General features: G+C 35.4%; 1 protein-coding gene across 5 annotated transcripts in view; it reads left to right on the top strand.

Moving 5' to 3' along the window:
* SEC16B (SEC16 homolog B, endoplasmic reticulum export factor) overlaps positions 1-14896 on the top strand; it is a 111040-nt gene that overhangs the window by 83627 nt on the left and 12517 nt on the right. For 3 of the 5 annotated variants that reach the window (XM_072419738.1, XM_072419740.1, XM_072419739.1), the window contains 4 exons: positions 1058-1119; positions 5156-5278; positions 10352-10450; positions 12139-12235. In XM_072419738.1, the coding sequence (XP_072275839.1) occupies positions 1058-1119; positions 5156-5278; positions 10352-10450; positions 12139-12235 (381 nt within the window). Of the gene's footprint in view, positions 1-1057; positions 1120-5155; positions 5279-6404; positions 6544-10351; positions 10451-12138; positions 12236-14896 lie in introns of those variants that run through there. The other 2 variants (XR_011921907.1, XM_072419741.1) reach the window with 2 other exon arrangements.

Genomic DNA, 14896 nt, shown 5'->3' with positions numbered 1-14896 from the left:
GGAATTCAAAGATTTACATATTCTTAAGAAGGAGTAAATGGAGTTTAATGCAAACTTCCACTAACCTCTGTAGCTGCAGGCTCTGTGGAGCAGTTGATCTACATTTACGCCTCTTTATTGGTGTGATGGAAAAAGCTAAATTCTACAGTTGACATGAGAACATAAGTGAGAGTAGGGGTTGAAAATATTTTTTTCACTCTCTGCTGTATTACCGGTAAAGAGAAAAAAGAGAAATATCTGTAATGAGACAGAAAAAGAAAAAAGAATGGGTTTTTTGCCATGTCATACCTTTATACAACTTAATCTGTTTTGGCTTTAGAAACTTTCACTGCAGTTTGGCATAAACAGAAGTGTAGTCTGTCATAACATACAATAAAACCAATGATGATCCATGACGCTTATTTTGTCTTCAAGCTGTTTTCTTGTCTTATGTTTACTTTCTGCATGCACTTGGTGTATGAGTCTTCTGAAATTTTAACAATACTTTTTCACTTTAGTACTTTTATTTTCTATTCTTTGTGTCATGGGGTGCAAAAAGTTATTGGGGTACAAAAGTCTCACTGCCCATGTAATTACCTTCCACACCTTTGTCCCAAAGTAATTTCTTAAAAACAAAAACACAGCTCCCCCTATTTTGCAGTAGTATAAAAAAAAGCACTGTTCCCCTATACTGCAGAATAGTACTAGAAGCAGCTATATTGCTTGGTTTTGTCATATCCCATTCAGAGAGTACCCTGTACACGTCAGAAATAAAGCATTTTGTCATGTCATCTGTCAGACGGAGTCTTTGTTTGCAATGCAATTAGAAGCTTATCTTCTTCTTTCTATATATCAAAGGATGTAAGTTCCACACACTTCTAGCTCGTCAGCTCAGCTTTGATAATAAAACTTTTCAGGTACCTGATGACTTCCTAAAATTAATAACAGTGTTGCAAATTTATAGAAAAAAAAGGGAATAAAAAAAGTCTAAATTGCTGTTAATCCATTGAGTGTTCTGTACACTGTGCCGTACTATTCATGTATTCTAAACTAAATTGTAACTTGCTTTTCTCTCTAGAGACATTGGAAGAGCTTTCTGAGTCGCCCACACACAGCAGTAGCAATGCTCTCATAATGCAGGTAAGCTGCCTTTACAAAGTTGGCTTGTATGAGATCTTTAAAGAAAACATGTACTAGGAGATACATGGAGACTGTTACTGCATGAACTCAAAAGGGTCTATTTATAAAGCATTGACATTCACTGAAACATTCCCAGGTGGAGAATTTTCCAGGTCCATGTGTTTCAATAGCAGTAAATGATTCTCCACCTTAGGATGTTTCAGTAAATGTCAGATTCACCGATTCATAAATAGACCCCATAATGTTTAACAGGTCCATGTGTTTCAATGGTAGTAAATGATTCTCCACCTTAGGATGTTTCAGTAAATGTCAGTTTCACCGATTCATAAATGGACCCCATAATGTTTAATTGATGCAACATCATGGGTAATACTAAAACATTGCTTCTGCTGGTCATTACTAGTAAGTGCAATGTCATAGCGGCTTTAATAGAAACTTTTATCATCACAGATGATTTTTTTTAATACAACAACATTTCAATATCCTGGCCTATTTCGATATTTTGCTAATAAACTATTGGCTTAAAGGACTTTACCTTGGGCTGTGCGGTGGCTCAGAGGTAGCACTCTTGCCTTTGCAGTGCTAAATCCCAGGTTCAAATCTTGGCCAGGACACTATCTGCATGGAGTTTGCAGGTTTTCCCCATGTCTGTGTAGGTATCCTCCCACATCCAAAAAACATGCAGTTAGGTTAATTGGCTTTCCCTCAAAAATTGACCTTAGATGACATATGACTATGGTAGGGACATTAGATTGTGAGCTTCTTTGAGGGACAGTTAGTGGCACAACTATTGGCACTGCTTAATATGATGGTGCTATATAAATGCTCTGTAATAATAATAATCTTTAATACTGTCTCCACTATATAAGCATTTATGACATGTTGTTGCATTGGTATACAACTTGTATGTTTCATACTACTCAATCATAAATATTAATTAAAATCATGTTTATTCTGCCTATATGACCATACTGTGACTGCCAAAGTTTTATACTAATTTCCAGTGACTCATTCAGTGTTGCTGTATTGCTCCATTGCTCCTGTGTTGGCGTATTTTACCTTGTCAGGCATACTAATGTCTCCCAGAATGGCAGAATAAAATAAACTCAGAGGGTACGTGCAGGATTTTTTCTTTACTGAACTGAACTTTAGGAGATAAAAAATAGGAATTAACAGTCATGCATTAATTAAATCATTTATTTTAAATGTAATTAATATAGGTACCTGAATCTCTTTTAATATTAGCTGCCCATAACTTTTGCTCAGGCTAGGATGTGGAGGGTGACCAGAAGGAAAAAATCTCTTTCTACTGTAATGTGCATTTGATGAGAGTAAACATATGGCAGGAGGTAAGTGGAGGTTGCTTGTTTACACCCCAATCAACAGATAGGGCAACAAAGTGCCCTGGAGAACTTCAATGTGCTGTTTGGGGCATCTGATTTATAAAACTAGTGCAGAATTACAAATGTGAAATAGTTACATTTTTATATATTTCAACAATGTTTTATATACTTACCCTAAGTTCAGCTTTAGACATCCCACCCAATAAATATGACATGAATAAAATATTGATGAAAGAAATACAAGTTAAAATGTGAGCTGCCAAATTATAAAATATATTCCTATTATGCTTTGGTGCTAACTGGTGTCATTAAATCATACTGCACAATGCTTGGAGGATCATTTAACACCACACAAAAAACTTTTTTTGCACCTTCGATATCACTTTTACCTATTTTACTCTTTTGAGGAATCACAAATGCAATCGTACAGTATGAAAATAAAATTTTATTGCTGGTCTGTACTAAAATCTGGGAAGAGTGTATTGTGTAAAACATGTACCTAAAGGTCCATTATTGTATAGTGAACCTAATAATAATGTAGTTACTGACCTTTCACTTTTGAGGTGCTTAGTAAGATGCACAGTTAGCGTGTGCAGTCCTAAATGTAATTGCTCTGACCCTATTCCCTTTACCCTCTTCACATTCACCAGGTACTATGAACGAGGGAGCCAATAAATTCTACTTCCACTGCTGAGTAAGATTTCTTTCTGTCAGTAGTTAATTTAAGAATCCTCCACACGTGTTTTAACCTCCGTAAAACAGGGTGCTAAAGATAATGTTTCTATACCTGACATAGATTGCACACCTAAACTTTTTTTTAAAGGTACACATAACATATGTCATGCCTTTTTATATAACTTAACTCAGTATGCTTCTTAACATATGGTTTTTCATGTTTACATAGCTCAAAAGCCCAAGCACAAATTATTCAGTGCAATATCTATCCCCAGCTTTTCTCTGCCTCTCCAGGGGGCTCTATACAAAGTTGCAATCGATTGTCTGAAAAAAATGAGCAGCTGTGCTCTCCCATTAGTAAACCCATAATGTGCTATAAATTCAATAAAATTCATTGTTATGGGTGTATTCTATGGTAATAAAGCTAAAACTTTCTTTTTCCCAAGGGGGGGGGGGGATTTCAGTTTTTTTTACGAACCTTTTTTTTTTTTTATCAAACTGCTGAGTATTTTCATAATATACTGTTGCTTAGGTACATTTGCTGTCTTTTATTGTGTAACATTTTGATGGGGGCAGACAAACCTCATTTCATTGTCTATTGAATTTTCATAAGTGTGTAGAAGCATTCTGGCTCCACAGGAGAAACAATGCCTGAAGGCCACTCTAGCACAATATATTAGGAGCCACTACTGTGTTTGTGTCTGTTATCAAACTAGACAAAAGGAAACTAGTATGATGGCTTAAAAAGAAATGAATAGTCCTCTTTATGTAACCTTCGAAAAAACATATCTGCATAGCGGTAATGTAAGTACCTATTATACCATCTAACACAGGTATCCATGACCTTGATAGTTTGCTGGAAAACAATACAATACAGGAAAAATAATTGTTTATCGAAATGTTAAAGGCTCCGAGATGTATAATAAACACTGATCCAACCTTCCCAGGTTTTCATTTGTATATTATCCATCATATGATTATGTTGGGTAAATTGGGACATGGGTGTAGATGTTGGTTGAGAATTGGTAGAGCGTGAACTGAATGACCACAAAAACAATTAAATATGGGTTGTCTTTTTCCAAAACAAAGAAGGAAATAACATAATTGTTTGCTATGAGGAGTTTAAAAAATTTTTATTCTGTATTTTTACATTGCCTGGGGTATATGTTTTAATGTACTGAGTGATTGTACAATGTACTCAAGTTTTTTTAATATATTTAATATGTATGTAAAGAAATCAATATTAAAATTTTACAACACATATAGAGCATTCTGTTTAGGTAGCTTAAAAATCCCAAATAGTAGTCTAAAGAGAGATTTTGAAATTTCGGAATGTGGTACCAGAATTTTACCTCCCACTCATATACTGATAAAACCTTTCCCCTTCACTTTAATAATAGAGGTTGGGATTGTGCTTGTTCCTACAACACTGCAGCCCATATTAGTCTGTTTACTTGCACCACACAGGTACTTACTTATCCTGTACCCCACAAAGTCATTTACAGTTATTAGAGAGAAATTTGGGAGGGGGTGGAGTACTGTTAAGTTATTGTTCATAGCAATGTGGTGTAGATAAACCCACATAGTGTGCAGTGCACAGAGTGCATTGTCATTGCCTCATTTGTCATAATATTATTACACAGTATTTATATAGCGCTATCATATTATGCAGCGCAGTATAGTCCATAGTCATGTCAATAGCTGTCCCTCAAAGGGCTCACAATCTAATGTCTCTACCATAGTCATATGTATTTAATACAGTCTAAAGTCAATTTTCGGGGGAAGCCGATTTACCTAACTGCATGCTTTTGGAATGTGGGAGGAAACCCGGAGGAGTTCCACGCAAACATGGGGAGAACCTGCAAACTCCATGCAGATAATTCCCTGGCCGAGAAGATATGATCTGTAACCCCCAAACCCATGATCACCTTGTAAGAAACAATGATTTAAATTTTTCCACCAAGCCAGATTATCTCTGGAAATGCCATAGTAATTCTGCGCTTACTTACATATTTTAGGCTGCACTTATGTCCAGGAGGGTGAGCACAGTCTCTGAGTCATCCACAGTCTCTGTTGAAGAAGACAACGGGGAAGAAAGATCTAGTGATGAATGTCCGGTGCAGAAATCTGAAGAAAAAAAGGTGATCTCTCTCTATATAGATGCATCACTACTTCTGGTATATTTCATGTCTCTATATAAATGTATAAATTTAAGTTCCATCGGCCTCTATTCACTCCCTTTAGCTACTTGTGCTTTGGGCTAAATTAACATTGATTCTGTTCTCCCAGGAGTTTGTCTTTGTTCTGTACATAGCATAGGGCTTGTGATTAAATTTTAAATAGCCTTGTGTACATTACAATACAAGCAAGCGTCAACACCGTGAAGGGAGATACAGGCTGGATAAATCTTTAAATTCATCTGTAATGTTTTATGTTAAATGGAATTTGTGCTTTTATTCTAAACAAGCTCATAGGGAATCATTAATCTCAGACTTTTAACTGAGTAAGAAGCATGAAGTACCAGCCACAGATGCATTGCTTTTTTTGTGAATAAAATGCTTTTGATTGCCAGGAAACATTGGTGTATATATCCCCCTTGTATCTGTCTTTATTTGTCAGGCCAAAGTATTGCAAATTTTCATAGCTTTCTGTCTTGTTGCTTTTAAACTTGAAAATTATGCAGGATAAATTTTATAAAATAGAAAATCTCCAAACATCACAAATAATTGTAAATACATTTGATCCACACACATAGAAAACCATATCAGAATAATATGGCAAAATAAACTAGTCCCAAACACACAAAAACACTTGAAATATCCTGATCAAACATTGCAATAAATAATATTTTATTCTTCATATGTAAAAAAAAGTAGATGCCATGCAGTGATGATATATGGAGTTACCTGTCACTGCTGCATCCCCCCCCCCCCCAAAGTCGCCATATTTGTCATCAACTTTTCCAGTTGCACGACACTCCTCTGTAGGCACTGGACAGCCATTCCTGCACATGATGATGTAACTTCAAGACATAAAGACAGTTTATTGAGCCCATAATTAACATAACAATAACTCTATGATTATTATGCCTACCTAATATATATATTTTTTGTTTTAAAAAGGTATATAATATTTATAATAAAGAAAAATTCAAATTCTACTAACATGTTGAATCAGACAGGGCAATATTGCATTAGAGTAAAAGCAATTTTCCTTCCTCTATAATTATTCTTACCTGCCTTGACTGGGAACTGTCAAAAATGCCAGACTCGAGGTTGGTTGCAAAGATGCCCTGCTTCCCCTGCTCTTACCGGGATTGAGTGAACTTCCGTGTGCCTGTGTGGCCAATCAAGATATCCCAAGATTGCAAGAAGTAAGGTGGTACTCTGTGACCGAAAAGGGTCAGGTGAATATGACAGGGTTTAGTTCTGCTTTAAGAAAGCTGTTTAAATAAATACCCTGATGTTTTTTTGACAATAGGCTAATAAATAGGCAAAGATCCTGTAATGTTTTGTAGCACTGTGGAGCTTTCTTTTTGTGCATCTCAATCTGCTGTTCAAAGAGAGAAGCACACATTGATATCATCAGGACATTTTGTGCAAACAAAGTTTCTAATGAAAATCACAATTAGCGCTCAAGGTGATCACATAATCAGTAATCATGATGACAGATTCCTTATCATTGATTTGGGGCAAATTACAGAAGCGTAGGGGTTATGACTCCTAATAATTTATTTTTTTTTCCATAATCCAAATTGTAGGGTATTATCTTTTTGAAATGGTGGCCAAATTTAAAATACTTTGTGTAAGGGCAAAATGATCTCTCTCTATCACTGTCTTTTGCTCTCTCTCTTTCTTTCATCTATGCTTCTTTAAGTAGAAGATAGATCTTGCTAGCTTTAGAATGGCATTGCATGCTGTTTTTTAAGTGTATGATCTAGCTTGATACACAGTTCTTTCTCCATTTTACTCTCCTAATTGATAAAATCCTGGGGAGGAACTAGCTGAACATTCTGGATAATTTAATAAAATGTAATAAAGTAAATTGAAGTTAAGTGAACATTTATTTACTCCAACCATCAGAACATTACCAGTAAAATAAAAAAAGGAACTTGTCTGCACATGAATAGATTGGGTCAAACCTTGGTTCACTTCACTTTTTTAAACCTTTTTTTCAAGCAAAGCATCCAATAAATATATTCACTATCATTAGCTCTTGTAAATTATGATTCACATTTCAGTTAACCTGACAGTTGGTGAGAACTTTTGGTAATTCACATCAAGGGACAGGAATTAGATTTCTGACATTAACACAATCTGTAATGTTTTATATGTCATTCTTAATATTTTCTTAATAAAGGTTAAGTTTCATCTTTATTAATCCTATTTGAACTGGCATTTGAAGAGGTTTCAAGGGATTAAGGACAATGTCAAATAAGTGCTTTAGAGCAGCGAACCGCATGTGGTGGAAAACTCATCTTTTTACCATGTTGAGCTAAGGAATCTTGGGTTGCTGTATTTTTTAATTCCTTATCTGTAGATGAAAATGTAGTTTTAGTTTAGGGTAATGTAGGCTTAGTTAAAGGACCTTTTTACCCAGGACTGAACAGGAAAATCATTGATCTATCTACTGTTGTCTGGGATCCCAACAAGAAGGTCCTCAGATATCCTAGCTGTCAGTTTAAAAGGTCCCAATCCCTAACAATGTTGTATGCTGGTTATTGTATTTAATATTAGTATTTAGTATATATATTTCCTAGTTTAAATACCTTTATTTATGTTTCTCTTTGCCAGAAAAATTGCAGCTACGTGTTCAAAATGTACAACTAAATGCTCCTGTAGAACTGCCTGAACAATCCCTAAATTGAGTTACTAAGTGATGCACATATAAAGCTTCAAAAAGTACTATATATACTCAAATATAAACAGGTTCAAATTTTGAATTGAGGTACTTATTTTTACCTGAAAATACAGGAAAAAAATAAACACTAGGGCACAAAATATGGCTAGCATTCCTAACATTTAAAACAGTAATCAATAGAAATACAAATCCAATGAATGTGGATAAATATATCCATGATGTTAGTTTTAAAAATGTATTTAAAAGTTACATTAAAATTACAGTATTTATATCATTTTCACCCTTTTCACAACATTGAGTATTTTTTACTTTTAAATTGGTTAGAATGTGCTATATACTCGTAAATGATCTTTTGTGCTTTATTGTTGGCCACTAGTAAATTACACTATGCCGTCATGTTAAGTTTGTAACAAACTAATGTCTCCTGTCTCCAGTGGCAAGAGTTTGTTGCACACTTTACATGAGACACAACACCATCTACTGGTGTGACCTACATATAAACTGAGATTTAATTTACAACCGGATTTTGTGGGGAAATAAAATCTCAGTTTATACTGAAGAATATACAATAATCTAAAATGTTCCCTTACTTCCCCTATAATTGTGCCTCATCTTCCTTCATTTGTGTGTCACACGCATTCTGATCCCAGGCACTAAGCTTCAAGTGGAACTTTTTCAGTAACAGAGGCATGTTGCCAACCCAGAAATTAGTAGGCGAGGTTAAGTTTGATCAGGTGCTGAATGATAAGCTACAGGCTTGTGATTCAGCAGTGATAATGCTAATAGTTGTGTCATTTGCAGCATCTTCTTATCCCACTGCCAAGCACAGACTACATGGCAACTTCTCACAAGTAGTGGCTTTAGTTAGACTTCATTAATAGGCTAAACAGGTATGACTTTGCTGGGGTATTATCATAAAGCTGTAAATGCAGATAAATGCAATTAACATTTTTTTAATTCTACTTTCCTCTTCCTTGTTAGTTAGAGGAAAGCGTTGTTATCACCCTTGAGAGTGATGAGTAGGTAAATATTGAGAAAAGTCCATTTGAAATAAACTGACTTTAACCAAATCCAAGTATTAGGCAAATTCAATATTAAAACACAATATTCAACAGTGGTCTATCCATAATAATGTTTGGATAGCATGAAATGGTGGTAAAGCCTTGCTGCAGTCCCCTGAAGACCTGTTTTAGAACATGGTTGTATATCAGTAATTAAATTGCTCCTGCTTTATGCTTCCTTTTTTAATTGTATGCCATATAACTTTACAAAAAACACGAGACTTTATGAAGACTAAATATGTTGCCCTGTGTATTTGTTTTAATCCCTTTAAGTGAAACGCATGCATCATTACTATGTACATTTTTTCCAATTGTCTCAGATCTTTTTGCACGGACTATGCAGATATTTCTAAGTTGATGTAACAGCTAATGACTTCATCTTTGGCTCATATATGCAAAGGGACTGAAGCCCTTCTCAAAGTGTTTCCCAGATAATGATCTCTGCTTCTTCAGGAGTCTGTAGGGAAGCAATAATAGTAAAAACCCTCCAAGTCATCTCTTTAACATATCCACAAATCAATTGCAGGTCTGATGGCACACACACACGGGGGAGGGGGCCACGGGGGACAAACAGGTAGAGAAACCTTCAATTTTACGAGCTGTTTATATATATTTCAATAGGCTCAGCTTTATCTATGTCCTTACCACAGTATCACATCACAAATGTGTTAACTTATTGATGTTCCCAAAGCCATAACACCCATTCAAAATAGGTTTCACTCAGATCAAGCACTTTCTTTTTTTGTACCAACAACTACTTCTGCTTTAAGGCCCAAGGGAACAACAAGGCCCCCTGTAATGTAAAATATGTAATTTGAATATTGTGTTGCATATTGCTTGTATTTTTGATGCTTAAAGGCTAATAGAGATGGTTTAAATTGATTTTATTCAGCTTATTTTTATTTTTATAATTATATAAAAATAAAATGTATATTTATATAACGAAAGCTTTTTGTTACAAATTAGTGTTACAGAGTAACATACATGCTACCCTCAAACCCTATTTTATTTGAAATTATGTGGTAAAACATTATGAACTAAAGATAGTAAATTATAGCAGCCAATCACATTTTAGTTTTTATCAGTTTTAAATCCAAAGAAATAATCAGATTTTGAGTCAAAGGAATAGAGGATATTAATTGATTGATTGTTGTAGAGAACTTCACTTCTTCTAATGCTCTTGGCTGGTGTTGTGATTAGTCATACCTAGTCTAGCTGTCTTTGTATATTCTGATAAATTCAAATTATGCTGATTTGCAATGAAAGTAATGATGAATCTGTTCTGTCACACAGGGCTCTACATTTGGATGGTTTAGCTGGTTTCGTTCCAAGCCAACCAAAGAAATTCCAATTCCACCAAGGAATCCGCAAACGTTAAAATCTTCATCTCAGGTAAAATATCTAAAAGTTTATTTTCAAAGTAAATCAACTATGTACCACCACAAACATACCTGAATTCACAACCACCAAGAATTCTCGGTAGTGGCTTTGTGTTTGTGTGAACACTTATTGTTGGTGATACATTCCAAATAAATATAAATGATGGTTGAACCAACAGATGAACAGTATGCCACCATACCCTATCAAGTGTAGTATGCTATTATAACCTATACTGACTGTACCTGTAGTAAATCTACTGACGTAGCTGCCACTGCCACCAACCTACATTAGAAGAATGTCACCACTGCCAGGAATTTAAGAGTAGCATGATTTAAGAGTACCATAATATAGATATGAAAATTAATATAACACTACTACCAAGTAAAAGGTGACGTAAGTAGTATTCCAAAATAGGAATACAAATCTGGCAAGGAGACCCTGATACATCTTTATAAAAAATTCAGTGAAACCCTTGACTTGTCAGCAGAGATACAATTTTGTGGGTCCTGCTCTTGTGGTCATTAGCATCCTTAGCATTGCTGAGTGGGATGACCGATCATATCTGCATTTGGTCTGGTTCATGTAATCTGTGATTCATTTTCTGTGTCAAGTTTAGGTATGTATTCAGATATATGTTATGAATTTCAAAATAAGCAACATTCCAACTCTCAGTACAGTAACATTGGCAGGCTTACTCTTCTCACCACTTTTATTGTCTTTATCTAGCAGTCAGCATGGGTTTGCACTTACATAGTATTAAAGGTAATGTATTGCATTACAAGTGTTCATAGATTAATTAATGGGCCCAACCCATTTGTCTAAGTGGCGCCAGCTGTCACTGTGTAAGGAAAAAAGCAGTGATGATCGATATGACACTTATGGTCTCTATAGTTTAAATTTACCTAAAGTTTATTTTTTTCAGTAATTGCATTATACCTTACAGTTCTTGCATTTGCATTGATTCATTTGCATCTTCTTAATAGGTTTTTGTCTTCCTTACCCCCCTAAATAGCATTATGTCTATAATTTCATCCACAGGATCTTCTTTAGAGCTTATGGGCCTGATTTATTACAGCTCTCCAAGGCTGGAGAGGATACACTTTCATCATTGAACCTGGGTTATACAGCAAACCTGGAATGGATTTCCTAAAGTCCTTTTTTATTTGTTGGCAAATGTTTTCCATCCTGCAGCACAGTTTCTCAGTGGTTACCACTCTGGCCTTTGCAGCACTAGGTCCCAGGTTCAAATCTTGGTCAGGACACTGTCTGCATGGAGTTTGTCGGTTCTCGTTGTGTTAGCGTGGGTTTCCTCTGGGTACTCCGGTTTCCTCCCACATTCCAAAAACATGCAGTTAGGTTAATTGGCTTTCCTCTAAAAATTGAACTTAAACTGTATTAAAGACATATGACTATGGTAGGGACATTAGATGGTCAGCCCCTTTGAGGGACAGCTAGTGACATGACTATGGACTTTGTAAAGCGCTGCGTAATATGTCGACACTATAAAAATACTGTATAATGATATTAATAACAATAATCCTGGACTATATCCATTACAGGTTTATTCTATCACCCAGGTTCACTGGTAAAAATGTATCCTCCGGTCTAAGAGAGCTTTAATAAATCAGGCCCTATGTCTGTGATCTATATTTGTAAATGCTAATGAAATTTAACTTTGACTTCTCTCTTTTATGATTTAGGCTGAATCTCCACCAAGACCAGGTGACAAAATTCTTCCACCACCTCCAAAATCTCATTATATACCACCAGACAACACAATGATTTCATCCTTTAGAGGTACCATGTCGTCCTATATAGGCTGTGACCCATAATCATTTTCAATATAGCTCCATCGAAGAATACATTTAAATTTGGATGGGGACTGGGTTACAGAAAATACCACCTTCTTTTTTTGTGAAAGTCTTTTAGTAACTGAATATTTGCATAGATGTCTATCCCTGCTCACAACATCACATGGAAAATGTAGTGCAAGACCTAGATGTTAGTTTTGGGATATTGCTGATTGGGTCCTCAGTAATATAGAACCAACTAGTGGTTTATCGTATTGCCAACCAAACACCCAGTATGACTTAAGGTTTGTGGACACCTAACACCTATGTGAGTTTATTAGACACCCCATCTTAAAAACATAGGCAGTAAAATGGTATTGGCACCTTTTTGAGGGCATAACAACCCTCACTTTTCAGGGAAAGCCTTCCTTTGAGTGTTGGTGTGTGGAAATGTGTGCTTATTGGTCTAAAAGAACATTGGTGGGGTCAGGAACAGATAATATTTATATATATATATTGAAATCACAATTGTCATTACAATATATCCCAAAAATTTTGGGTTAAGGGTTCCTTCACACAAATTTGTCAGACGATAGCTATGTGGATGTTGCTAAATAAATGTTGCCATGTTGCCGAGGAACCTGCAATTACCAAAGTATAGCAGATGTTTTAGGGAAGAGTAACTGTGAAGTACACATTTAATTTGACATGGATAGATGATATGTAGTTTACATTTGTGAAAGGAGAAATCTGGAGGTAGCCTCTAGATGGACGTTTCCCTGGGTGGAGACTTGTTATCTAGTGGATATGACTTATTTTAACCACCTTTTGCAAATACTGGTTGTTTGGCTACATAGTTAATTGCAGAGGACTAGTGTATGGGTATTTGGAAGTCATATATATGGCATCTGATTTATTGGACATTGTTTATAGAGGTTTTATTAGGATCCTGGCTATATTACCTAGTGATTCAATGGGGATGATTTATAAGAGTTTAGGATGTTCACTTAACAAAGTGAATTTACCACACATTCATTATTTCGCTAAGCTTAGTGAATGAGATGTAACTCTGCTGCTTCAGACTTCCAATGATATGCAAGCAAAAATCATCTTCATTTTACTTATCATGCTCAATGAATTATGTGCATTTAAGTTAAATACCTTCCCCACACAAAATGTTTATAAAAAAAGGCCTTTGACTATGTTAGAGACATTAGACTATCATGCTATGCTTGCAACATGCTGTACAGCCAGTTCCATCCACAAATGTTAAACAGTATAGTCTGGTCTAAGGACCTCTCCCAACAGTAAAGGAGCTGTAACACATTGACAAGGTCATCTATGAGAACTTTACTCCACTAAGAATGTCACTGACTGTGTTGGGCAAAACAATGGAGTCCTAGTTTACTGAAAGTGCTGCCCAATTTCCCTAAGTCTTAGTCCTACAGTGCAGGGAAATACCACGTATCAATATCAAAAGAGAATTAAAGTACATGCTAGTTCTTTGTAGAAACACAATTATGTTTTTAATAGATATATAAATAAATTGTAGTTTGTTTTTGTATCTGCTTAGAATTTAGCTTTAAGAGATGCCAATGATATTTTTTTTATGTGACCATATTGAAAGTTATATCTTGTAATAAAATTGGTGCCAAGCTGAGTTTCCATGCTACACATCTTAATCCTGATTTTGTTTTTTGTAAGAGATAGATCTTGGCAGTGAAGACTCACTTGCTCCTGAGAGTGATCAATTAGTGACAGAGGGTGATGGTTCTTACAAAATGTTTTTACTAATACATTAAATTGACTTTGAAAATATTTTATAATAGAAAAAAATTGGAAGCTCTGAAATTGCTTGCTTTCCAGCTTTTTAAGCAGAAACTGTGCAAAGCATAGTTGTTGCCATCTACTGCTTTAATGAAACTTTTGGTCAAAATGGTTCATGGTTGAGGCCTAACACCAGCCAGTAAATTTGTTTTAGTTTTTGGATAGAACTGGACTTAAATGTCTATTGCATTGTGTTATTGCATGTTCCTTAACGCTTGTTGTCGCAAGCATTAGTGTTTGATGTATTAAGACATCTAGTTTATTATAAACAGGCTGCCAAGGCAACACAACAGAATACAAGTGAGTGAACTTGTACAAAAGTGTGTGAGCTTTTCTTTGAAAAGTTGGGCATCACAATACTCGGTATATACAGTGTGTGCTGTGCTGTAGTGCATTGTACCATGCGCTTTACTGTACAAGGTGTTTGGATGCCAATAAGTGGCTTGAAAGCCCAGTGCATATATCAGTATTAACGAATCAATGGTAGTGCTGATTTGCAATAACATTGCAATAGCCAATGACAGATTTACAGATGACGCTAATCTCTGGATACACAAAACACAAAAAAGTGGCCCTTTTTTAAAATTGTAGGGCACTACAATGCACAGTATATGCATTGTGGTACACTGCAGTGCATTATGCTGTACTGTGTACAATGTATTTGGGTACCTTTAACAATGAACAGCATTTCATTGCACATTGCATACCGTATTTTTCGGCGTATAAGACGCTCCGGCCTATAAGACGCACCCAATTTTAAACGAGAGAAACCTAGAAAAAAAAGATTCTGAACAAAATACTAAAAAATCACTCTGTGTCAATGTATCGCCTTCTAATCACT

This window comes from Pyxicephalus adspersus, chromosome 8 (genome assembly GCF_032062135.1).
Source record: "Pyxicephalus adspersus chromosome 8, UCB_Pads_2.0, whole genome shotgun sequence".
Classification (NCBI taxonomy): domain Eukaryota; kingdom Metazoa; phylum Chordata; class Amphibia; order Anura; family Pyxicephalidae; genus Pyxicephalus; species Pyxicephalus adspersus.
This window is presented reverse-complemented; position numbering and strand designations above follow the sequence as displayed.